This window comes from Oxyura jamaicensis, chromosome 8 (genome assembly GCF_011077185.1).
Source record: "Oxyura jamaicensis isolate SHBP4307 breed ruddy duck chromosome 8, BPBGC_Ojam_1.0, whole genome shotgun sequence".
In the NCBI taxonomy this organism is placed as follows: domain Eukaryota; kingdom Metazoa; phylum Chordata; class Aves; order Anseriformes; family Anatidae; genus Oxyura; species Oxyura jamaicensis.
In genome coordinates this window covers 30,365,784-30,390,595 of record NC_048900.1, presented here as the reverse complement: position 1 = coordinate 30,390,595, position 24,812 = coordinate 30,365,784, and the positions used below count along the sequence as shown (strand labels likewise).

The 24,812-nt window shown below is 58.6% G+C and overlaps 1 protein-coding gene and 1 long non-coding RNA gene across 2 annotated transcripts in view; one reads left to right on the top strand and one right to left on the bottom strand.

The window, feature by feature from the left end:
• SGIP1 (SH3GL interacting endocytic adaptor 1) overlaps nucleotides 1–24,812 on the bottom strand; it is a 41,001-nt gene that overhangs the window by 5,279 nt on the left and 10,910 nt on the right. The window contains 19 exon segments of the mRNA XM_035333222.1: nucleotides 2,314–2,373; nucleotides 5,203–5,329; nucleotides 5,983–6,012; nucleotides 6,014–6,105; nucleotides 8,363–8,589; nucleotides 8,591–8,810; nucleotides 9,903–9,977; nucleotides 10,289–10,378; nucleotides 10,988–11,073; nucleotides 11,896–11,947; nucleotides 12,302–12,326; nucleotides 12,834–12,845; nucleotides 13,650–13,661; nucleotides 14,628–14,803; nucleotides 15,579–15,633; nucleotides 16,140–16,196; nucleotides 17,004–17,081; nucleotides 18,542–18,566; nucleotides 20,125–20,188. Of these exon segments, the coding sequence (XP_035189113.1) occupies nucleotides 2,314–2,373; nucleotides 5,203–5,329; nucleotides 5,983–6,012; nucleotides 6,014–6,105; nucleotides 8,363–8,589; nucleotides 8,591–8,810; nucleotides 9,903–9,977; nucleotides 10,289–10,378; nucleotides 10,988–11,073; nucleotides 11,896–11,947; nucleotides 12,302–12,326; nucleotides 12,834–12,845; nucleotides 13,650–13,661; nucleotides 14,628–14,803; nucleotides 15,579–15,633; nucleotides 16,140–16,196; nucleotides 17,004–17,081; nucleotides 18,542–18,566; nucleotides 20,125–20,188 (1,563 nt within the window).
• Nucleotides 535–19,450, top strand: LOC118170731. The gene is made up of 3 exons (XR_004752854.1): nucleotides 535–916; nucleotides 7,874–7,894; nucleotides 19,440–19,450. It is a non-coding gene; the product is annotated as an uncharacterized LOC118170731 (long non-coding RNA).

Genomic DNA, 24,812 nt, shown 5'->3' with positions numbered 1-24,812 from the left:
CACACAGTCCCGTGGGAGAAGCACCCCTGCCAGCTAAATTACACCCTGGGCTTTGATAGATTAATTGGGACAGACCGCGGCACCGCAGCTGACGATCCCGCACGCCCTACAGACAGCCCAGCGCAGGCAGCGCTGCTCCTTGCCCATGGCACGGGTCAGCCCTCCCCCGTGCTGGCATTTCTTTTTCAGAAGTCTAACGCAGCCTGGAAGGGTGTTAAAAAGTAATGTAGCCGCACATCTCCCTCTTGGCCATACATCTTAAAAGACCCAGGAGAACAGATTATTTCAGCCCCGGCCTGGAACAAACGATGCTCAGCGAGTGCCAGCGCACGCGGCACATCCATCGCGCACAGAACCCCCCCAACAAGCACTGCTGGGTGTGTTCACGTCTCGAGCACACCATTTGCCTTCAGTTCCTTTTTTTTTTTTTTTCCTCTTGGAAAAAAGGTGATGAGCTTACAGCAGCAGAAGCCTCACCAACCTGTGAGGAAGCAAATCACCACATCCCCAAAGCCGGCTCTGTGCCAACCGCACATCCCAGCCCCGGCACGGAGCGAGGGGGGCTCTCCACACCCACCCAGAAACACCCAGGGGTCAAAACCATCCCCCCCGACCGCTGCAGGAACCAAGGTGAAGGTTTGGGGAGGTGCTGGAGGCACTTCCCAGCACCGCATTTCGGCAGGGAAGGCAGGAGGGAGGTTTTGGGCAGGCAGCTGCCTTGCCATGTAATTGGGATTTTGGGGGAGAGAGAAAAAAAAAAAAATCCTCCCGAATATGCAAAGCGATGGAGGCAGCAAAAAGAAGGTTTGAGGAGTGAAAGGTCCGGCTGCTGTGGGTCAGGCAGACACACGTGTAGGGGCTCGGTGGGGTGAGCAGGGCCGGGCACCGATGGGGCAAAAGGAGGGGGCGACCCCGAGTCGCCCAGGAAAAAGCCCTGGATTATTCTGAGTTCGGAGCCTAACCAGCTTTTCTTTGTTTTTAATCACAAAGTGTTAATTCACAAAGAGAAGTACAGCTCTCCCTACTCTAGTATGCTATCTAGTTACAGAAACACGATATTTGCCTTACTTTGCCCTGCACAAAGATGGGGAATAGAGGTGGTTACCCCACGGTCCGCAAGTACTTTGCTCATAGCAAATAAAAACCCACAAAACCAAAAAAAAAAAACCCCACCAACCTACAGAAATACTGCCACAACGAACTGCAGAGATCCAGATACACCAGCCCCAAAAAATGTTCGAAACCATTCAAACATAAACCCACAGGCAAACCTGCCACGTGCCCGACCGAGCGAGGAGGAGGAGGAGGGAGCACCAAGGGGACATACAGGCTTGAAGGCAGCCACTGCATGCCTGGTCCTGCCTCGTTTCATCCTCCCGGAGCCCCAGAACAGCTCCCACCACGCAGACGGACCCTGGGGACGGGAGCCCAGGGAGGGCTTGGGCTGGAAAAGGCAAAACTCAAGCGAGCATTGGAAAGGAAGAGCCCAGCAGCCGGAGGGAACGGCGAGGAGGAGGGGAAGGAGCCGAGCCCTCGCCAACACTGCCTGCACGTGCCCGTGCTCAGCCCTTTTGGCAGCGGTGTGACGGGAACGCTGCTCCCGTGCCACCACGTCCCCTCCGTGTGGCCACACCGGGAGCCCGGCAGCAGCAGCTCCTGCGTCCTGCTCCCGTGCGCTCGTTTCTCTGCTGGGGCATGCGTAAGGAACCACTCGCAGGCAACCGAATCGATGCGATGGGCCAAAAAAAAATAATGAATTCCTGTCGGTTTGTGAGCATTTCTAAACACCTGGCCTTGTCCTGGACTCGTCCGAATTTACCGCCTGGTGAAGCCCTGCTGGCAAGGCAGGCAGCAAGCGATCCGGGATGGCTTCGCCCCGCCGCGTCTCTGCGGGCTCAAGGCCATCACGAGGGGCAGGGGGGGACCCCGCTGCAGGGCCTGGGGGCTGCGGGGCCAGGCGGGGGTGGGATGCCCCTTGTCACAGCCCGACGGGGAGCCCAGCCCTGCAGCCCCCGCACCCTGCAGCCGGCAGCGACGCCGCGCTCCCCGGGGGGGCTCCGTGCCCTGCGCTTCCCGCGGGGTCCCGGGCGGCTGGCGAGGGTGCTGGAGGTTTCAGAGCGAGCACCTGGTGTTCAGAATTTTATATATATATTTTTTTCCCAAAATAAATAAGACGAATGGCACAAATCGAACCCAAAGGGTGGCAGCTGGCTGCAGCACCTCGCAGCCACCCGGGCGGGAGCCTTCGGAGGAGCCCGGGGGAGCGAGCGGGAGCGGGGGCGAGCGGAGGGCGGCGTGCTGTGCGCTACTTACCTTCGAAAGTCAAATAAAACTTTCCTCTGTCAAACCAAACGAGGGAAGGCTGTTCATTCTCTGTGTGGCCGGGAGTTGAAGCGGGATGGGGAAGGTTCAGGAGAGGGAGAGAGAAGGACACAGAGTGAGTCACGGAGCAGGACATTCGTCTCGCTACGGGGCGGGGAGCGGCGCCGCAAGCCGAGCGTGCAGGGCAGGGAGCGGGCGCTGGCACTCCGGGTTTTGCTCGGAGAACAGAAAGCAGGAAGCAAAGCTATGGAAGCCCAGATGGAAGGGAATTTTTGCCCGCTTAAAAACGATTTTTTTGTTTGTTTTGGTTTTCTCTTTTCTGTCTATGGGTGGAGCGGACGAGGCGCCCTGGCCCACGGTCCCGGGGATGTCACGAGGGGCTCGCTTCCAGCCTCGGTGCCGCAGGCAGCACGTGCAGCAAAACACAGGGGTGCGTGCGTGCATTTTGGGACGTGCCACTTCTGGAGAACCACGTCTACACAGGGCAGGAGATGCCTAACCGGGGTTTTCCCCTTTTTGCCAGTTACCTGCACTCGCACCACCCAAAAACCACTGGAGGAGGACCAGCGCTTGGCACCGGGTGCTGCTGCCAGAACCCCTCACTTCTGAATTTGGGAGGCGGTGGCGTGGCCCCTCTCGGTGCTGTCCGTCACCGAGAAGCCACCGTCGTGCCCACTTTTAGGCCAGATTCCCCCAAAGTGCACCCGCAGGCGCCTTGCCGAGGCGGGCAGCGTGCCCCTGAGAGCACCTCTTCTGACGAGACGGGCAGAAGACACGCAACGAGGAGCAAAAAAACAAAAAAAAGGCATGTGAAAACGAGTCCCCAGTGAAATCAAGCCGCGCGTCTATCCACAAGGACACACAGAGAAGAATTTTAACGAGGAAAATAATTGCAGGCTCGCTGGCACAGGCATAACAGCGCCTTTCTCTGCGGTCAGTGACCGCACATGCAGCCCCGACGGAAGCACACCAGCACAGCACGAGGGACACGCAAACGAGGCGGCAGCTCCGAGCGCTCTGGGACGAACTCTGACGGATTTGCCCCTACAAAAGGGGAGGCTGAGAGCCTGGTGCTGGCCGTGGGCATCCCGGGGGAGCCGCAGGGCCACCGGGTCCCTGATCCACTGCCACGTGCCACCTGCCCTCCCTGCCCACGCAGCCCCACCTCTGCCTTCTGGCTTCCCCTTATCTTTTTCCTCTTTCTACGTGAAAAAATCCTAAGTGGAAACGTCGCCTCCTCTGCCACGGAGCAAGGGGAGCGTTGCACCGGTGCTCGCCCAGCACCGGCCACCCTGGGGACACGGGGGGGGTGCTGGGGTGCCCTGGGGCGGCTCGTGGGGCTCGGGGCTGGGGTGCTCGCTCTGCGCTGCCACCGCTTTTCCCTGGCCATGCAGCAGGCGCAGAAGAAGCCATTACAAAACACGGCGAGGCAGCTCTGCTCACGGAAATACACGTTAAAGGGAAAACACGTACATTTAAAAGCGAGCGCCTGAAGGGTTTATTTCATGCTCATCCTATGGGAAAACCCGCCCAAGCCTTGGCAGGGCAGGGGCTGCCGGCCTCACCCGCAGCCTGAATTTCACAGCACGGTCTCCAGGCCTCCTTAAGCCCCTTACCCTGCCCTCAGCCCGGCTCTGCCCTCCAGCACAGCCTCCATCCTCCCACCACAGCCTCCATCCCCCCGCGGTGGCCGTGCCCGCCGGCACCGCCAGCCCCGTGCCCGCTGCCGGGTCCCCCAGGACCCACAGCCGGCACCCCGAGCGCGTGGGCTGCTGGCAGCATGCCCTCTGAGCAGCATGCTGTGATGGGGACCGACGGACAGAGGACGCAGAAACACCCCCGGCACCTCCGGGGTGAAGCAGCAGCGGGATGGAGACGCAGGCGGGAGGCTCCAGCCTCCCTCGGGGCTGCGGTGCCGCCGTCCCCAACAGCCTCGTACGGGGATGTCCCATGGGAACGCCTCACGCCATGGCCCAGCACGTACAGACCCAAGCAAATCTGCTTTTTTTCATTGTTGTTGTTTTGTTTTTTGCTTTTCAAGAGTTTTTGGGCTCCGGCTTCCCTCCCAGGGCCAGCCTGCTTCTTCCGTGAGCGCCCCCGGCCGCTGCCAGCCTGCAGCAGGTGGCACGTGGGGATGTCCCCGCCGAGCGCATCAACACATCGGGGCAACAAACAGGAAAAGAAAAGAAAATAAAAGGGAGCAGGGGGGCGATTCTGAGAGAAAATGGAGCTGCAGAAAGTGGGGTGCAGGCGGGAGGGCAGCGGGGATGGAGGCAGAGGCGCAGGGGGAGCCGGCAGCACCCGGAGCGTGGGACCTCGGGGCTGTCAGCCAGAGGCTGCCTCGCGCCGCACCAGGCACCCGATGGATTTGGTGAGAAACGTGGTTTTTTTGAGGATGTTTCCTCCAGAAGCATCACCTCGTTATGATCTAAGACGTGCGAAACTCAGGGTTTTTGTAGGGCCTTTGCCAAGACCCCGTTTCCCACTCCCCCTTCAACGGGGAATTTCAGGCACCTGAAGGGGTTGAGCAGTGATCGCTCCCCGGGTCCCAGCATCTGGCTTCCAGGGTGGGAGCAGCCCCCCCCAAAAAGCTTGTTTTGACCCAATTTACAGACCACAAGCACGTTTTCTGCTCGGTGATGACCTCTACCCACACCACAACTTTAGGGGCTGACGGGAGGAGAAAGCTTCCCTGACAGCACCGCCCCGGTGGGCCGCTGCGCCCACCTCCAGTCCCTTTTCGCCTTTCAAAACCTGATCAAAACGAGCGAACGTGAAACCAGAGACCCATCTAGCAAATCAAAAGGGCTCGGGACTCTTTCAAGGCCGTTCAGAGGTAGGAAAGGTGAGAGAAATGCCGTGCCGGAGGGTTTTTTTTACCAACTGTGGGAGTGGTGGCTGCACTCAGGGAATTGGTGGAAGATATGGAAGAAGTACTTTCAGCACGGGCTAAAGGTGCTATCGGAGGAGGACTGGATGAGTGAATAGGAGGGCTAAAAGGCCTGGACTGTAGAAAAACATAAAATAACACAAGGTTAAAGGAAATATGCACAGAACATCGGCGTATAACAATCAAGCTTTTGCTGAAGACGTGACCCCTGTGGACCCCAATGCAGGCTGCTCCCCGGTGGCCCCTGTGCAAACCTGGTGTGACTTCAGTTATTTAACGCGGAGACATTTCCTTCTGGATCCAGGAAAAAGGCAGATAAAATCCTCCACTGCACGGCTCGTAGGAGAGCAGTGGGGCACCGCAGCTCTGGGGGCTGTTGGGTGCGTTTAATGCAAGCGGTGTTGGGGAGAGAGCAGTGCCAATCGTGCCCATGCACCCTCACTGGGTCCTCAGGGCTCCTTTGGGGATGATTTTACTAGCTAGCCCCGAGCTGCAGGGAGGAGCCGGGCACCCTGGTTGCAGCACAGCCACAGGTAGCATTCCCTGCTGTCCCTGTCCCTGCTCCCCGTGCTGCTTCGTGTCCAAACCCATCCTTTTTTTTTCCCACGGGAGCAGCAACTTCGTGCCCGTCCCAAACCCTCTAACCCCCTGCAAACCCTGGGGATGCAGCCCCCGACTCGCTCGCTGCCCTTTCCCCATTCAAGCCTCATTTCCTAAATCCCAGAAAGCTCCAGCCAGCCCCTGACCCCAAGCCGTGACACGGCACCTACCAGGTCGGCGACGGCGGGCTTGCCGGGGGGGCAGCTTGGGCCGGGAGGGGGGCCGCGGCGGCGGGGGTGGCGGGGTGCCGCAGGCGGCCAGCGGCGTGCCGGGGCGAGCCGGGGACGAGGAACCTGCAACAAGGACAGGGAGGTGAGTGCCAAGCCAGTGCCCAAATGCTGCTCCCTGGGAGCTGGCACGGGTGGCAGGGAGGGGACGGGGACCCCTCACCCCATATCCAGCCTCGATCCTTTTGGGAGCCCTGCAGCTCTGGCTGAGCAGGAGGGGGTGATGCATCAGGACGTTTCACCCCGGCGGCAGCCGGTGCTGCCGTGCCAAAGGCCCTGCTTCCCCTCCATCGTGGTAGCTTGCAGCAGAGATTTGGGCTCCCCTTGCCCGCCCTGAGGCTTTGTGAGCTGCAAAACCACCGCCTGCCTCCATCCACCCCGGCACGGCTCCCACAGCTCGCGGGACCACCGCAGGGTCAGTCCTGCCCCGTGAAAAAGGGAAGCCTGGTGGGCATCCCAAGAGGGATGGGGCTTTATCCCAGTGATGAAGAGGAAGGGCAGGAGCAACGTTATGGGCTCTGCTGGGAGCAGAAAGCGTTTTCCCAGCTGGCTAGAAGAGTTTCCATGAACAACTGAGGGTTGCTGCTGCCCAGGAGGAACGGCAGCCGGGCGACACCGATCTGCGGGGTCACCGAGCAGCGTGGTACTTGCCAGCAGCCTCCCCAAAGGCAAGCGGTGATGCGGAGGGACGTGTTGTGCCTGAGCAGACACCAAGAGTTTGTGTTCAGCTTTATTTCTCCTGCTTACAAGAGAAACAGCTCGCGGAGCTTTGTGGGTGGTAGCTCTGATTAAGGATCTATCAGAGCGAGACCTATAGCAATTAGACCTTACGGCAGGTGCTAAGAGAAGGGGGGCACCTCGGAAAATTAAGTCATTTTTATTTAGAAGCCCACTTTGGGTGCCAAAGCTTGACTTTTTTTCCCTCCTTGTCCACACGAAAGCCTGGCAAAACAGGAATTATTCAGGGCAAGTAGCCTCACGGCACCGGACAGATGCCACCAGGTGGCTTTTGAAGGTTGATCACCCAGAAGCAGCGACGCACCGTTAGTCCAAAGCCCTGCCAGACGCCAGGTTCAGCAGGGGGATGCTTGCTCCTCACATTTGAGGGCTCTCCGGATACTTGCTGGGCCAGGAGGATGCCAGGAGCCCCTTCAGATGCTGGTCCCAGCCCTGCCATGGTGGCACTGCTGGCCCCAGGTCCCTGCACGGTGCCAGGGCCGGCTCCGCAGCAGAGCCCCCGACATCCCCGGGGCTGGACGCAGGAGCAGGGGCCCCCAGAAGGAGGAGCAGGAAAGGAACCTGGCTGGCACCATGCACCCGCTGCCACCAGACGTGGCTTTCTGGAGGCTGGCACCATCTTTGTGGGCGTATTTCAGCCCCCGGCAGCCTTACAGCTCACGTTTCTGGCTTTTACACCGGGACTGGCTGAGGACCAGGTCTCAGCAGCCTGCAAAGCACGCAGAAAGGAGCCGGAAGGCAAGTTCTAGCAAGAGGCGAGGATCCTCTGAAACTGGCCACGGTGCCACGCGAGCCCAGCTCCAGCCAGCTGAGTGGGGTTTCCCTGTCGGTCCCCACACACGCGGCCACCTTCACCGCCCCGTCCTGCCCCTCTCAGCTCACACAGCACCACTGTCACCGCAGCGGTGTCACCGTAAGAGGCTCAGCACGTCCCGCTCCCAGCCAGGCCCCTGGGTGGCCATGCCACCCCCCACCGACCCCCTGGGCACCTGGCAAGAGCAGCACAGGCTGAGCACCACCAGCACCCATGGGTGCCAGGCTGGGGGAGAGCGGGCGTAAGCTGACCCCTGCCACAGGGGCATGTTTAATTAAGCAGGTGAAGCCAGGCAGGAAGCACGTGTCAGACAAAGCTAGGAGAGTGTTTTTCTGAAACACGCCCTCTGAAAGCCGTCTCTCCAAAGGGGGAGACAACGCGGGGCTGTGGGGATGGGGACTGCCTTCACCCCTGTGCCTACTGCTGTCCTGGGGGGCTGCTGCTGGCAGCCCGGGGGTGATGGGGGCGATGAGCTGCCTGCCTGCAACACGTTTTGTTAAAGCAGCACGGTTCCGAGGCTTGCTTAGAAGTTCATCACCAGCTGGGAATGTTTCTTCCTTTGTTCACTCTGAAGCCTACAGAGGGCACAGCCACGAGCACGCTCACGCCAAATGGTTTTAGGGGAGGTTATGCGCATAGCAGGGACGGGAAGGGCGGCTCGGGGGACACCGACAGCCCCCCAGCTTTGGGGAAGGCACAGCAGGGAGCACAACACGGGGGGGCCGAGGGCAGCCAGGCACACAGCGGGTGGTGGGGGCGGCGGGGACGTACCGCTGGGGCTTCCCGCGCCGCTGCTGGCGCCCGGTCCAGGGGATGAGACCACCGTGCGGTAGGTGGGCGGCGGGGGGGGTGGTGGGGTCGCTCTCTGTCCCGGCCCAAAATCCTTGGGGGAGGCAACCGGCTCCGCGTTCTCCTCTTTAGCGTGGGGCTGCTCCAAAGCCTTCTTCTGGAGCTCCTCCAGGCGCAGCGGGGAGGGGAGGGCGCGGGGGGGGCTCGGCCACCGGGCTGCCCGCTGCCCCCGCCGGGGGGGACGCCACCTTCTCGCGGGGCCTCGGCGCCCCCGTCACTTTATCCGGGGAGGGATCGGAAAAATTGACCCACTTGTCTTCCGTGTGCACAACCACAGACTTGGGGGACAGCACGGGGCCAAAAATGCTGTCCAAGTCATTGATCGACGGCACTTTGTCACTTTTGGCCTCGGCGGCTGGCTGGTCGCTTCCTGCGGTCAAAGCAGTCGGGTTTAGGGTTAGGGGGCGGCGGGGGCTCGCGCCCGCTGCTTTCTAGAGGGTTTTCCTACGAGCTGCCAGGACCGCAATGCAGGCACGAGTATCCACAGCAGAACATGTGCAACGTGTAACAAGCCACACGGGACTGAAACACACACACCGCGGGGAAAGCATGCCCGCCCCTGCCTCCTGCAGGGCTGCCCCCAGGTCCCCTCTGCTCGCACCCTTCACGGCTGGCACGCAGCCCTCCTTACCTCCCGGCCACGCGGCAGCAGCACCGGTTATTAGAAGGTATTCGACTCAGAAGCTATTAAAGTTAGGCACTCAACTCAGACGAAAGCTCTCTTGCACGCTCCGCTCATATATTTATATACAGGTCCATATAAATATATACACAGACATGCTGGTTTGACAGCGACACTGCCGAGGGCATGCAGCACAGGGAAGCAGACCACGGGGATGTATTCCAGCTGCGACCAGCAGCAGGTAAAGGCAGGAGGCTCTGCTCGCTCACGGAGCCTCCAGGCGGCTGTTAACGATGACACGTTAACGAGCACGGCAGCAGGACACGGCAGCTCAGGCACGCGCCTGCAGCACGGCGCGGTGCTCCCCGATCCCACCGCTGCTCGGTTGGGTTGCTTTGGGCCCTGCTTGCAGCCAGGGGACACGGAGGGGCTGCACGCCGCAGCTGCTGGCCCTGGGGACGTGCTGGCGTGCCCAGCACAAGGGGATGGCCAGCCTCGTGCAGCATGGCTTCAAGGAACAGGGGCTACAAGTCCCGCTGCGGGCACTCGGCAGGGTTTTTGCGACCAACACCAGCAGCGTGGGGAGCAGAGAGCAGGCACCCAGCCGGGGCCGTGCCGCCTGGGCTCCGCTCTTTGCGGCATCGCCCCGCACACAACAACCGCCGAAACAACACCAACGCCACGAGGAGGATGCGCAGGGGTAAATCCACGTCCGAAATGCAGCCGTCACACGGGACGCCCTGGGGACAGGGGGGGAACCGACCCCGGCAGCGCAGCCCCCACGGGTCCGGATGCGGCCGCGCTGTGCCGGGCGCTAGGAGCGGGGTGCTTGGCCTTTACCTGGGGCCACTGTCAGGGGCGAGCCGGTGCGGGGCGGCGTGGCCGGGACGTTCTTGGGTGGCAGCGGCGGCGGTGCTGCAAGGCAGAGGAGCGGGAGGTCAGGGGCTGTGCTGCCAGGGGCGCCCACCGCAGTTACCCGTGTCCCGTCCCACCGGGGCTCAGCTGGAATAAATCTGAGCGGCCGTGGAGGGACCTGCTCCATGCCCAGCCAAAGGCTGAACAGCCCCGGGATGCGGCAGAAAGTCGCAATAAAGGGTTTGTGTGGCTTTTCCATCGCCCTCCTTGCACAGCTCTGAGCTGCTCTGCCAGCACGAGCTAGGGCCAGGGCCAGAAGTGGAAGGCTGGGTCTGCGTGTGTTTGCACTCCTGCATTTTCGGGCGACTTACTTCCAGTTGGGAAAGGTCTCGGCAGCTTCGGGGAGTCGGCGCTGTTGGGGGGCTGGATGGGGCCCCAGATCTCGGGCTGGTCCAGAGGAGCTGGGAAAAGAAAGCAAATAAATGCACATGCAGAGGTGACGATAAACATGACTGTTTTCTTCCAAATACCAGAATCACGCAGATAAGGTGCGTTCATCTGAGGCATGCAAAGACAGGAAACTAAATATTGACAGCAACCCCCCTCTAATTAAAGCCAGGGTTATTTCTGTGATGTTAGATAATTACAAGCCTGCCTGATTTTTAAGCAGGCCGCGCAATTAGTTTGACAATCATGATGCCTGACAAACAAAACAATGCCATTCGTGTATTTGGAGGCTCATTGCATTCAGTGAAACATTGAATTAATTGCAGAAATCCTCTGGAATTTCAGGATGCGCAGAAAAAAAAACCCAACAGGTATCAAATGAAGAGATCCAACCATTCACAGCGATGGTGTGGGGAACGCCACGACTCTCATTCGCTCACCACGTGCTGTTTTTCTTCGGCTACGTGCAAGGAACTGCACGTAGAGGTTGCTTTGAAAGCGGGGTTTAACTGGAGCTGTTCTGAGGCCTGGCCACAAGCCCCTGCTCCGCACACCCGTCCCCGTGCCCCACACGGCATCCCCGTGCCCCACGCACTGTCCCCAAACCCCCGTGCCCCACACACCATCCAGCTTCTGCTCCTCAAACGCAGACTCCAGCGGGGGCCCGAAGAGCGGTGCCAGCGCGGCGGGGTCCTCGGGGGGCTTCCTGCTGCGGGGGGACAAAGGGGGGTGTCCTCAGGCTGGGGGCACAGCGCTGTGGTGCCCCCCCCAGCACAGCAGCTCTGTGTTTTTCTGGCTTGTGCAGGATTTAAAGAACTCTCCTCAACAAAAACTCCGTGAGAAGTGGTGCTGAGTACAGGTGTGTGTATTTGCGGGGAGTTTGTGTCCAGCTCGCACAGCATACAGGTGGGGGCATGGAGAATGGAAAGCAAAGGGGTAGCATCTAAAATCGAGGTGTTGAAACCATTTTGTACCTAAATTCTGGGCGTTTCTGTTAAACCACACGTGGGAAGTGTCAGCCCTGCTGCCTCAGGCAGGAGCCACACCACTCATCCCACAGCTGCCGGAGGTCCCATGGGCACGGCGTGCTCCCTGCCCCTTGCAGCCACCAGCACTGAGCATTCCCTGCTCCTTTCAGGGCTGGACAAGGCGATGGGCTGGCTCACGAGCCTAAAAAGCCGCAAGCCTGCTGCTGCTGCACCTCTGATGAGCCCGCTGCAGACGGGCGGTGACACTGAGCTTGCTGCGTTAGTCCAGGTTTGACCCAGCCTGGCACACACGCAGGAAGGATCAGGACCTGGAGGGGAAGGCTGATATTTCCCCTTCAAACAACGGTGCAAACACATTTGTGTACCAAAACGTTGTAATTTAAGAATGGGTAACACGTCTGATTGCAGCTGTAGGGGAGAGCTGCACTGATGGACGCTGAAATATGGGGCCTTCGGTGTTCTGGGGGGTGCCAAAGCAAGGTTTTGTGCGTGCACGGAGGGTGTGCAAATACACACACACACACAGCCCCCCCCGTACTGACCTGCTGGGGTCTGGCGTGGGTGTGGAGCGCCGGGGCCGTGCGATCTCCTCACCTGCACAGGGTGGGACAGAGCGGGGTTAGAAACCGTGCCCTCGTCCCCAGCCACCCCCATGGCCCACACACACCAGGCGTGCTGCTGGCACCCCGCACCAAGCCTGCTGCCCTGACGTTAATTAGGTCTTATTCCCACAGAGGACAGGGCTAGCAGGCATTGCTTCTGCTACGGGGCCCCCCAGGGATGTCCCTATGGCCCTCTTTAAGGGGACATTTGGGTGCCACCACTTCTGCTGTGACCACGTTAAAGCAAGCCCACCTCCCCCCTCTTTTTAAAATTAACTTATTTTAGCCACCAGCCCCAGGCTGCCGGCACTAATTACTGCTCTGGAAGGCTAAAGGACATACTTACTGGATAAATTCCTCTTAATCGTCCCCTGGAATTAGAAACACAGGAGGTCAGTGGGGTGTGCAGGGACGCGGGCACGCTGCCGCCGGCACCAAACGAGACCCACGGCACAGCGATCAGGCAGCATCAAAAATACAACCTGTGCTTTACGTGGCTGAGACGCCCACCTGTAAGGATGTCCTGGGGAGCCAGGTTTGCTCCCAGCATAGCGGGGCAGACAAAGCCCGGCGGGAGGATTTGGAGCCCCTAAAGCCATCCCCTGGCAGCGCCCGCAGCCACCCTGGCTGCAAACGGCTTACGCTCGTCCTTTAAACCCAGCGGGTGCCCGTCAGGGGCAGCATAAAAAACCCCAAACCCTCTCCTCCGATGGGCCACGGACAAATAGCATGTTTTCAGCAACCCACATCCTCGCTCCCACCGCACAGCACAGGTGCCTGCATGCAGTAGGAGCCCCCCAAACCCTCTCCGGGAGACCAGACGGGCACAGCGCCCGCACCAAGGCCCGGCCAGAAGCAGAGGGAGGGAGGGAGCTTACCGGGCTGCGCCGCTGCGGTCAGCGAGAAGGGAGAGAGAACAGACACCTGGTGAGACACCCGGTCAGGGAGGGACGCCTGGTGCCACACCAAGCACCCTGGGGCCGTGAGCTGAAGGAGGGGATGCTTTTCGTCTCCCCCTGGGTTTTCAAGCAGCCCCGCGCCGAGGCACGGGCATCTTCCTCTGCCCACGAGAGCCGCGGTGTCCGCGCAGGCAGAGCTGACCCCAAAGCGTTCTGGGGCTCCCCCATGCAGCACTGCTGGTGCACATGCACCCCAGGAGGCACCAAACCCCACACCTGCCCTTTAATGCTCTCGGGCATGGCTTTTTTTTTGGCAATGAAACCCTTTGGAGCCCAGGGCTGGCTCCTGCAGAAAGGCAGGAGGCCGAAGCAGCAGGGAGGGACCCCTGCACCCCAAACAGCGGGGACTGCCCCGTCTCAGAGCAGTCTCAAGCCAAGTCCTCGTGGGGATGACATGGCCATTGCCCCCAAAAGCACCACAGCAGGTATCCCTGCCTCCTGCTTCATGCTGATGCGCAAGGACACGTGCAGAACCCGCTGGGACAGCACTGTGCCCTCAGAGCAGGGCCATGCCCAACCACTGCACCATTCACAGCAAACACAGCCGAGCTCCTGTTTAAGCATGCCGAGCTAAACCCGAGGGAGAGGGACAAAAAGGAACGCCATGCCTTCCGAAACAACAGGATTTGTTACTCGCGCTTCCCATCCCGCTCCTAGAGACATGCAGAGCAGGCGGCATGCAGGCAGAGCACAAGTCAAGTCTGCGCTAAAAAGTGCAAGGAAAAAAAATCTTACCGGGCTTTTCCTCTAAAAGAACACAGAAAAAAAATAACATGAGAAAAGGTATTTCTGTAACGGGGCGACAACGACAGGCTGTGTGTACCTGAGGAGCCCCGGGCGTGCTGCTGGCAGGGCGCTGTGCGCTCAGGGAGCCGGGCTGGGCTGTCCCGAGACACCACCCAAGGGTGCTCACTGGGGCTGAATCCATCTTAAACCAGCAAGAAGCTCCTGGTCACAGAAAGCTCCCAAAAACATCACAGGAAGAGCCCCAAGCAGTGCCCCAGTGGCAGCCACCAGATCCTGCCCAGCCCCACTGCCTTCCTGGGGGAAGCACCAATTCTCCCAGGAGCTTTCCACGGGCTTGGCAACGCTGCACTGGTTTGGGAAGCGAGACTGATTTTGTCTCACCTTTCCTTACGCTTGCAATTCGTTCACGCTTCACGTGCAGGCTGGTTATAAACCCTGAACAGCTTCAGCTGGGAAGATGGAAAGACACTAGCCCACGCTAAACACAAAACCCACAAATCTTATCCCCACTAAACAGACTGGGATATGACAAATCCCAGTGAACCTTAGGAAAATCAGCGGGTATCGGTGTTTGCAGCAGGGAACGGGTACTGTTCCCTTTGGGCACCCCTCGGGTAGGGAGCATCCTTTAGCATCCTGCAGCAGCACTACGAAAACCCCACAGGTGTGCTCCCGGAGCTAGGGAGCAGGGCAAGCATCAAACGATTTATGTCCTGAACGACAACTAAATTGGGTAAAAGCGTGGTGCCAGGACCTGGGGTGCCTGGGAGGGCTGTGCCAGCCAGCGGCGCTCCTGGAACCACCCCAACAAACCCACGGCGCTGCTCTGCACCGAGCAGACCCCACTGATCAGGGCACGAAACCAACGTTCCCCACTTGCACCCAAGGAAGAGGTTCCCCAGGTTGAAGCACACCAAGCACTCCTGCTTCCACAGCCAGGGAAAAACGCGGGCACGGGGCACTCACCACAGGGGATGGAGAAAGTGCGATGTTGCCTACGGACGCCTTCAGCTCGTCCACCGTCGCCGCGCTCTTCAGGATGTCTTTAGCCTGCAACGGCTTGATCTTGATGTTGAACTTCTTGTGGGCCTCCTCCTCCTCCTCGGACTCGCTGGAGGAGTAGAAGTGCTTTCCTCTGGTGGGTGCAGCGCAGCTAAGGAAGCTCCGGGCTGCAGAGGACGCGGCCGCGCAGCAGCACCTTGCCGTGCCGCTGCCTTCCCGAAAAGCCTTGGCTTTGGAGCAAGGCACGGCTTCAGGAGCGCCCCTGCATCTCGGCAGTGATTCAAAAGCTCACATCTCACTGAAAAAACGGGGATTAGGTGTTCCTGAAATGCTCATCCCTAACCCCCGTGGCGGAAGCAGCAGCAGGGACAACTCCTCCTGCCATGCTGATTTCCTGCTACGCCACGTGTGGGCAGAGGACACAGAAATTGGGGCTGGCAAGGATGCAGTGGTGATGGAGCCCGGGCATCCCCCTCTGGGCTGATGGGGACATCATCCTTCAGCAGCAGGAGAGGGAGAGTTCTGGTTTCCCACCCACCTCCTGCAGCTATGAGCAGGACATCAATTTCCTACACCTCCTACAGGCTCAGCACACAGGCTGCGAGCACGGGCTGCACCCACACCCCCCTGTCCCTTAATGGAGACGTGTTACGGACCCACAGCATCCAAAAAAGCAGAGCCCACGGGGCTGGCCAGTGCCCACCGCTGTGCTCCTCATGCCACAGCAGCAGACCAAAGGCAGCAAGAAGCTTTCTGCTCTGCTTCCTCGGGCAGTGCTCTGGGGGAGCTGCAGAATAAAAGCCCAAAGGAGAATAAAAGGGGAGAAATAAAAATTAAAAAGTCAGTGGCCTGCCAGCGAAACCCCAGCTCATCTTATGGTTTTGCAAGTCGAGAGGCTGAGCTCACAAAGGATATAGCCTGGCTCCTCGGGCCGGATGCTGTACCCCTCCTCGTCGAGCTCCGGGGAGTTCTGCATGGGGCACAACACACGGAGGGTCAGGGGCATGGCCGCTGGGAGCTGAGACTGCCCTTGGCTCCTGCAGCCAGCGGTGCTGCCCGGGGCCACAGCACATCACCCGCTGGGGCGCTGAGCAATGGCTCCGCAGCCAGGCCCGTGGCTTTTTTCCCCCCTCCCCATGCTCATTTTTTGTAACCCAGGTTTTTCTCTGGCAAGCCTTAATGTCCTCCAGGCAGCAGGGCTCTCCTCAGGGTGGCTGGCACTGGAGCCACCTGGTTCCTGGACAGGATCATACAGCCTAATTAACGTGTAAATACAAACATCTCCGCGCAAGGGCAGGTTTCCCTGCACAGCTCCAATAACTCCTCCAGAATCCCTGTTTTCACGCAGTATTTCCAACAGTGGGGCTGAGACCCCAGGGCACGAGGACACGGCCCCGCACACCCACAGCCGCCCAGGAGCCAAACCCGCGGCGCACACGCACAGCCCCAGGGGACAAAGGGCCCTCGGGCACTTACGTATCTGTCCCAGTCGATCTCTGCATAAAATCCATTGGGGGCCCCATTACTTTTCTTCTGCAACACATGGGAAAACAAGATTTCCACATTTTACAATGAAGGAAAATAAGACAGGCGCAGCGTACCGGAGTTGGCGCACCTGGTGCTGGGGCCACAATGCGAGCACCGTGGCCACCTGTGCAAGCGGAGCAGGGCCCTGAGCTGCCCAGCACCAGCTCACTTGGAGTCACCACTGGTCGAGCACGTGGCATTTCTGTGCCCCTGCCCAAGCTGGGTTTGGGGCTCACCACGAAGCCACCTCAAACACTGCAGCCGATGGCGCACCATGAGCTGCCGCTGCTCCCAGCGCGGTGCCCTGGGCATCCATCGCCCACACGAGCCGTGGCGGCTCTCTGCAGACCCCAAGCTCCTGAGGAAGCCACGTGTGCTGGAGGCCAGCACCGAGATGGTGACCACAGCTCATGGTTTGCTGTAAGAGGGACTTGCCTGTGGCTGGCGAGGCTCAGGGCGTTGCCACCCTGTGCTCAGCACCCAGCGGTACATGCCGAGGGACAGTCCTGCCCACTCCAGAGGGACAGCAAGGCCAGAAATACCGACAAGCAAGACATCATCCTTTACTTCAGAGCTTGCAGTCATCACAAAATCACTGACACATGGCAGTGACCACCAACAGAAATGCTCTTTTCTTCCCAGCAGAGCAAGCACTGGCACAGGCCCCACCAGGGCGATGGCAATCCCATTGCCCAGATGTTGGCCTGACTCAGCCTCAGTGGCATTTTTCTATGCCTTGGCTTTCTAACCCCAAATTACTCACTGCTCTCAATAACCCACGCGTAGCTGTAGACCCAGCGCTGTTTTCCTTACCGAATTTTTTTTTCCTCCTTCCCGCACGCTGTCGGGTTTGCTATGGCAAGGTGGCTCAGTGGGATGAGGGCTGAGAGGCTGGAAGGGATTTGGGTTGGGCAGAAAGAGGGTTAACGCGTCGGGTGGCTGGTTTCCAACAGCAAAGCAAATGGCAAGGAGTTAGCAAAGGCTGGAGGGGCTGGAGGAGTGGAGGGCCTGGCCTGGCCCCCCCAGAAGCGTGGGCTGCTCGGGGCGGGCGAGGGCCGTATTCAGCAGCCAGGGTTTGCACCAGCCAGGGCTGCTAGCCCCACCACGAGTATTCTTGCAATAATGTACTAGAGGAGGAAAATTTAAACATTTCCACCCTCCAATGCCTGTCTCCAACACACTCAGGGGCTTCATTATATTAAAAAACAAACAAACAAAATCCCTAAAAACTAAATTGCATTTCTGCTTCCTCCAGCTTGCTGGGGCACTGGAGACCCACCTGCCCTACAGGGATTAAAAGCAAACCGCCTGGAAAACCCCAAACATGAGCCTGATAGAGAAGGCATCGGCTGCTGACAAGGGTTGGAAAAAGGGTTGGAAACATTTCAGAGCTCCAGCCCTGCTCTCCTGGGGGCTCTGTTTCCAGCTTGGGGATTGGGGCCACCCGGGGTCCCCCAGCTGTCTGCATGCAGCCCCATTCCAGCCATGCCCTAGCGAGCTGCCAGCTGGGTTTTCACTCTCCAAAATTAAACTTGGTTTTGCTAACGAGAGCATTTGTATTGAGTGCACTTGGAAAGGCGTTTGTTTTTTTTTTTATATATATATTTTTTTTATTTTTCACTGCTGAATAGTGCCTTGATCAAAGCACTACCTGAGCTGCAGGCTTTTTTAATCAGCCAGTAACAGAGGGCTTAGGGAGAGTGAGCCCAAAGCCAAGGATCTTGGGTCAGAGGTGGAAAAAGCAGCGCTCTCTCTCTACAGGAGCAATTTGGAAGCCCGATTTCCATGTAATGTCAGACCAGACACAGCGGGTACCTGCGGTGCACTGTGTGGTGTCTGGTGCTGGGCCGGCCGGGCACACAGCACCGCTCTCCCTGCTGAGCACCTCCCAGGGGAGATTTTAAGCCTGTGATGTCCGAATTTGCACAGTCCCAGCCCGAGCCCAACATACTTCACTGCAAACTTGAAGTCAAATGGCTCAACACGGTCCTTCCCCTGCCCAGCTCTAGCAGGGGCATTTCCATCCCAAACCAGTAAAAGCAGCAGTAACAATAGAACTATCCTCTTATTTTCAATTTAATATAGAAAACGCTGACATCAGAAACAGGTGAGGTGGACGTTTTCCATTAATTCTTTGTACAGCAGAGCTGCCCAGAGCCAATTGCACTTAGGGAGAGCAGGAGCTAGGATTTCCTGCACGAAATACTGACTTCTTTTTTTTTTTAAACAGCTTTTTACTGCAATGGACTTTGAGATTTTCTATATTAAAGAGGAGGAGGAGGTTCCCAAAACGCCCGCGGGGCTGGCAGAGGAGGCAGCCGTCCCGCAGAGCAGCGCCGTGCAGTACTTACGATGCCGTCCCTGTCCGGCGACCCCCTGCAACAGAGAGAGAGGCAGCGGGGTTAGCTCGACACGGCCCTGCTGGGTGAAATGCACAAGTTGTTTTCCGAGGGCACCCCCAGCAGTATCAGGCTTAATTACGGCAGTGCCAGCAGGTCTAAATTACCTGCGTGTGCCTCGTGGAGTCTAAACAACTGTGCTTGTGTTATCAAACACACAGAGCTAAATATATAGAGAGAGAATACATAAAGCGCTTCTGCACTGCCGAATATGATAGAAACTCCATGCGAGTTACTTAGATCTAATCCAGGAAGGCTTTCTCCTGCCAGAAGCATCACGACTTTGCTTACGACCAGATGTGAAAGCTGATGGAGCTGTGGGGGGTCACGATCCCCACACGCTCACAGGCTTCGGACCTCGGGCAGGGCGAGCACCGCGGGTCCAGCAGCCACCCAGCACGCCTGCCAGCGCTGGCCGAGGATGCCGAGTTATTTAGCAAAGAGGCAGATGTGTTTATCAGAGCCAGACTGGCTCCTCACCTCCCACACAGCCCCGTGTTTATGCATTGCCAGAGATTTTCCACAAATTAACGTCTGACTCACGGCCGCACAGAAAAATCTGAAGGGAGCTGCTGCCGGGCTGGGCCTGATTTAATGGAGATTAACGCCTCCCAGCAAACTTCTCCGTAAGGCTGCACGTCTGCCTGCTCTCTCACCCTGCCTTTAATCTCTGGCTTCCCCCACCGCGGCCTTCCCACCTGCATCTTATCACAAACACACCAGCTTTCCCTCTGCCTGCCACCCTCTGGGGACGAGCTCCTCGCCTCCCCACGTTTTTGGGTCCCCCTTTGCGGCAGGCAGTGCGCACGGTGCTGGCACTGCCAGGCTCGCTGTGCTGCAGCCTTCACAGAGGAAAACCTCAGCAGCTGCCCGCTGATGTGTGGAACAGCTCGTGAAAACCGATCCAGAACAAGAACGCTATCAGGCTTCTGCAGCGCCATGCGGGAAGCGCTCTGGGGAAGGCGCAGCCTTGGGACATCTCCCAAAACATGCACCAGGGACAGCCGAGGGCCTGGACAGGGCTCAGCACTCCTGCAGCAGTGCTGCAGCATCTCCTGCCCTGATGGGGCACAATGCCCCCGTCCCTGACATCTTCAGGGGAGCAAAACCCCTCTGGCAGCACGGGGAGGGAGCAGCCACGTGCCCCCAGCGAGCACCGTGCCACCGCTGGCCATCAGGGCTCCTGTTCAGGAAGAACTTGCATCTAAAAACATTTCAGCATCAGGCAAATCAGTCGTTTGGGCAGAGATTAACCTGCTGGACCTCTTGGAGGAGTAATTTGCCTGTGATCGCCGCTCAGTGCCAGCGTGCACTGCAAGCACATGGGGAGCCAGCTTTGCTGTCCCTGCAGCATCCCGGAGCACACGCCTTGCTCGCTGGCCCCTGGCCGTGCAGGGGAAATGGCTTTGATGCACTGGTTATTACGAGACCTGACCGAAGGATGACGGATGCTTGTGACGCACCGAGCTCTTCCTGCCCTGGCACACTTCTCCCCAGCAGCGCTACGTGATGTGCTTCGTAGCTCAGGGACTTACGTGGAATCGGTATCCTTTTCTTTCTTGCGTATACCAAAGGCCTTCCTTGTACGTTTTTTCAATCCTGCGGATAGGAGGAGTACAAATAAGAATGCAAATTAACGTTGTGCTTCAAGTAAATCCCCCAAAAGGTTACTCATCCGATTGTCAGCTGCAAGTTAGAAGAAGCCCATAGCCAAGAAGTCACCAGCAGGCTGTTGCAGGCGGTGTACACCTTGCTTGTACACCATCCCTTCGTTAAACAAACGCTCCTTTGTTCATGGCATGCATGGCTCCGTGTTTCAGTCAGTGTTCCTGCACTTACCGCCTTAACGATACGCTCCCCTGCCACGCCACGTGCGGTGGGGAAACCCCTCTTTGGGGTCAATACAATAAAACCCAACGGAACCAGGCTGAACCACGAGGCTGGCTCTCTCCCACACAGTTACAGCAGTGCCAGCCTGCTGGAGATGGGGACAGGACCGTGAGCAGCCCCCGGTACCAGCAGAGCATCACCCACAGCACAGGTACAGGAGAGCGGCGCTCTGCGACTCCCCTCCTGCTTCCTGGGGGAAAACTCATCCCTGAGGGTGCTTTAATAAATGTTGGCACCAAGGTTCTGGAGCATTTTAACCTTTGGCAGACAGCGGGGAGCCAGGCACTGCCCTCCTCCTGCCCAGGTGCAGCCCCGTGCCGCTCACAGCACTGCAACGCGCGGCCGCATCCAGCCCCCAGGGACCAACACCGGGCTCCCCAGCTGCCAGCAGTGCCCGCATGGCTCCCAGGAACCCCGACTCCTTTGGTGATTTTCAGTGGATTTCTTTGGTTTGCCTCCTGGTTTGAGCACACCTCCAAATGGAAGATATTTCTGCTTTCCCCGCAGCACCCCGCTCCTCTGGGTGCCGGTGCAATGAGCACCACAAACACTGCTTCTCTGTGGCACACCAAAAGTCACTGAGTTGAGTTACCACGACACAGGGGAGGCTTCATGCCCTCGGTACCCTGTGCCCGGATGTTTTTTGGTCCAGGGCAGGACCCGGTGAGGGTTCTCCGATGGATGGGGCTGTGCTAAGGGACCTGGAGGCGATGCTGCAGTGCTCAGCCCGTGCCTTGCTCCTGACACATCTTGCCCCCCAGCCTCCCCACAACTTCTGCCAGCAAGTTATTAAATAACCAGGGGAGATCTCCTCCCCCCCCCTAGAATAACTTCATCCTCCAGACCCGAAGTAGAGCAGGGAGGGACGAAAGCCACAAAAATAAGTTGTTTGGCCTTATCCGAAGAAGAGCCTGATTTGGCTAAGTTCTGCAACCAAGCCTTCTGCTCAGTTATATAACAGGCCTGCCATCTGCCTGAAATGTAACCACGATTAGGGAAAGGAAAGGGATATTTGGGAAAAGGCAGAACAAAGATGAGAGCCCCCTGGTCCTCCAGTCTCATTCCCAGCTTTTTGCTGAAGCGCTGAGAAAACAGTCCTGGCAAGAAGCCCCCTTTCAGAAATACCTTGTCCACGGGGGGGGGGGATGCACGGCAGGAGCACTGCAGGTTCGGGAGAGACGGGGGAGGAGACGGATTTAATGCTGGAACAGTTCATGCTGGAACAGAGGAGGTGACAGCAAGTGGGAGACGGCAGAGATGAGGCAGCAGGAGGAGCAGCAAGCAGAGCACGGGGGGCACCTGCCCTGATTTCCCAGCCCTGCTGCTCCGCTGGGTTAGGGACCTACGGCTGATCTCAGGTGGGCACGGTGCCTGGGGACCCCCCTCCCAACAAGCCCCTGACCCGGGGCATTAATCACCCTTCCCTTATCGTTACCCTCCTCCTCCTCCTCCCCACCCCCGTGTATCAGCGTCTGAGAAGTACAAATTTGTATTCACCGCTTTCTGAGCTTCATTCTTAAAAGCTGTGCAAACGCCTTCTATGCCAGGGGCTTGGCAGCTCTAAAAGAAAAAGAACCCAAACCCAGCGCCCTCCCCACGGGTGGGGGCAGTCAGTGCTTCTGGTCCCCCAAAATCCTGGGGGGGCTGGAAGAGCCTCGTGAGAGCAGCACACACCTCAGAGAAGAGGCCAATGACGCTGCCGTTGCCTTACACGCTCCTTTTCGATGGCAAAAGCATTAAAACAAAGCCAATGAAGTGTATTGATTCACTGTGCACGGACCGAGCGGCACTAAAAATAAACGTGCAGAGCCTCAAGACCCGAAATACCACTGGAGGAAGAGGAAAAAGCAGCGGGGAGGGGTGGGGAGGAAGAGGGGAAATTCCCATTAGAGTGCCACCGGGGAGAGGGACAGCACTGGGTGCACGCTTCTGCTCTGCGGCACGGGAGGTGGCCGGGATGGGGACAAGGCAGAGCACCGAGGCTGTGCGCCAGAATCGGGCAAGGAAAGGTGGATTCGGGCCCTTGGATGGGGGAAGATGGAAAGGAGGAGGCAGCATCCCCTGCCGCAGACAGAGGAGCTGTCAGGAGAAGTAGGAAATGGTTTGTGTTGCGGTCAGTTTGTTGTTGTTTGGCTTGGAGCTGGATTGGGGCCGTTCCCTGCTGCACACTCACCTGCCCCTGCTGAGTTACGTTGCAGGGTCCCAAGACGGGGAAATTGCCACTGCTTCAAAGCCAGCAGACTTGTGCTTGCTCTGGGCTTGCTTTGCTAAAGAACTAATTCTGTTTGCTCAGCAAAACAAAAAGAGAGGGAGGACAAAAAAAAAAAGCCCAAATCCCTCAAGGCACACCCAGAGGACAGAAAGCCGAATGGCAAATTAAACTCCAAGCAGGGAGGGGGTGACCACATCTAACCCCAAATAAATGACCCAAACAGCAGCACCTCAGCCCAGAACCTGGCTTGAGGCTGGTTTCACAGCCCTGCACACCTCGGGCCCAGCTGCTGTGCCGAGTATTTCACGTGAAAACGGGCACTTTTGGTCCATCGCACAACCAGGGACTCTGCACGGCCACGGGCTCGGTAGCAGAACAGTGAAGTCCCAGAAGCTGCACTGCTCCTGTCCGTGCTTCTCCTGGGTTTGCCGCCTCGTATTTAACCCAACTGCTGCACGGCCCAGCGGGGCACATTTCCAAGGCTCACTCTCAGCACTCGTAGCCCCCACCACATTTCCACACCCCAGCAGGGCTCAGGATGCCTGGGGAGCTCCCAGCCGGCCCCGCTTCCCTCCTGCCCGGGGTGCTCCTGTTGGGCACCAGCCTCCCACCCTCCACGGGTGACACAAATACATCACGCCAGTTCTTTTTACCCCGGCACAGCGGGCGGGCAGGGGACACACGGGGTGACGGGGACAGGGGGGAGCTCTGCTTTGCAGCAGGAGCAAGCATCTCCAGGCTGACACACACCTGCCCTGGACTTCCAGCGAGAAGGATTGGCTAGATCTGAAGCCATTTGGTGGTGATAATCTGGGAGATCTCACTGGTGGGGGCCCAGCAGCATCCCAGGGCAAGGACAAGACTCATTCTCTCCCCACAGGCCAAGTCTGCGTTTTGACCACCCAGAAAAATTTAGTTTTCTGAAAATTTCTTGGAAAACCTTTCAAAAAGCTGCAGGAGGCACCTGTGCAAGCTTATTTTGACACAGCAAAATACGGCAAAATTATTATTATTATTATTTAAAGTTATGTATGCCACTTGTGCATGCAGCACCAGTGCACATCCCACTGCTCCCGATGGTCACGGGAATTCACCGTGGTCCTTGCCTCGTTCCAGCCACTGAGCCCTTCCGTGTGGCCTTACCATGGGGTACTAAGTCTGAATGAGATAAAACATCGCTGGTACTGCTCCTGTATTTTCTCCTACAGCAGATGAGGTTGCTCCGGGACCTGCCTCGGCAAAGGGAACGTGGTGGTAGCGGGCAGAGAGCACCGGGCCCCCTGCTTCATTCAGAAACAGGGCCCTGTTCTGTGCCAGGAGGGTAATCCAGCCTCCGAGCAGGTTGTGGCGAGCCCTGCCAGAGGAGATTTCCAACCAACACCCGACACCTTGCTAAAAATACACGCTATTTCGGCTGCTGGATGCACAGGGGGAGTGAAAGCGGCTCCTGCGGCCAGGTGGCCGCTTGCACCAGCCCTGCACTGAGCAGCCCCTCGCGCACACACCGTGGCGATGACGAGGGAGGCACGCACCGTTTGTTTCAGCCCATCCGGAGATAAAAACCCACAGCTGTGCCTCACGCTGGCCCTTCGCCCTAACGCCCCGATTCAAGCCACATCTGTGCCCGCAGCACGTGGGAGCACACCCCGCACGTCCGCGGGCCTGCAGAAGATCACGTCAGTGGGATCCAGCCACCATCGTTACCTACAGAGCACGGTGTGAGGACTTCTGGACGGGCACCAGGAACCCACCAGAGGCTACAAGCAGCTTTTGGCTCCCTGCAGAGAGGCCCCGTGGGCTGCACGGCCGGGGCTCTGCACCCATGCCAGGCTTGGTGCGGCCGGCTGCCCGCGGGCACTCTGTCTGGGGAATATTTAAGGTTGGAAGGATGTAAATCGTTGCTCATACGTTATGCACTAACCTCAGAAAAGCAGCCACAGGAATTGCTTGCTGCCCGCTTGCCCCAGAAATCAGGTCTCTGATATCAGCTTGCAGAGAACCGCAGGACACAAGCGTCCCCGCCAGCGCTGCCGGCACCCCGGGCATACAGTTGTAGCTTTCATTCAGGGCTGGCACGCGCACAGGAACGCCAGATGCGCTTGCAAAGGTTGCTGTGCTATG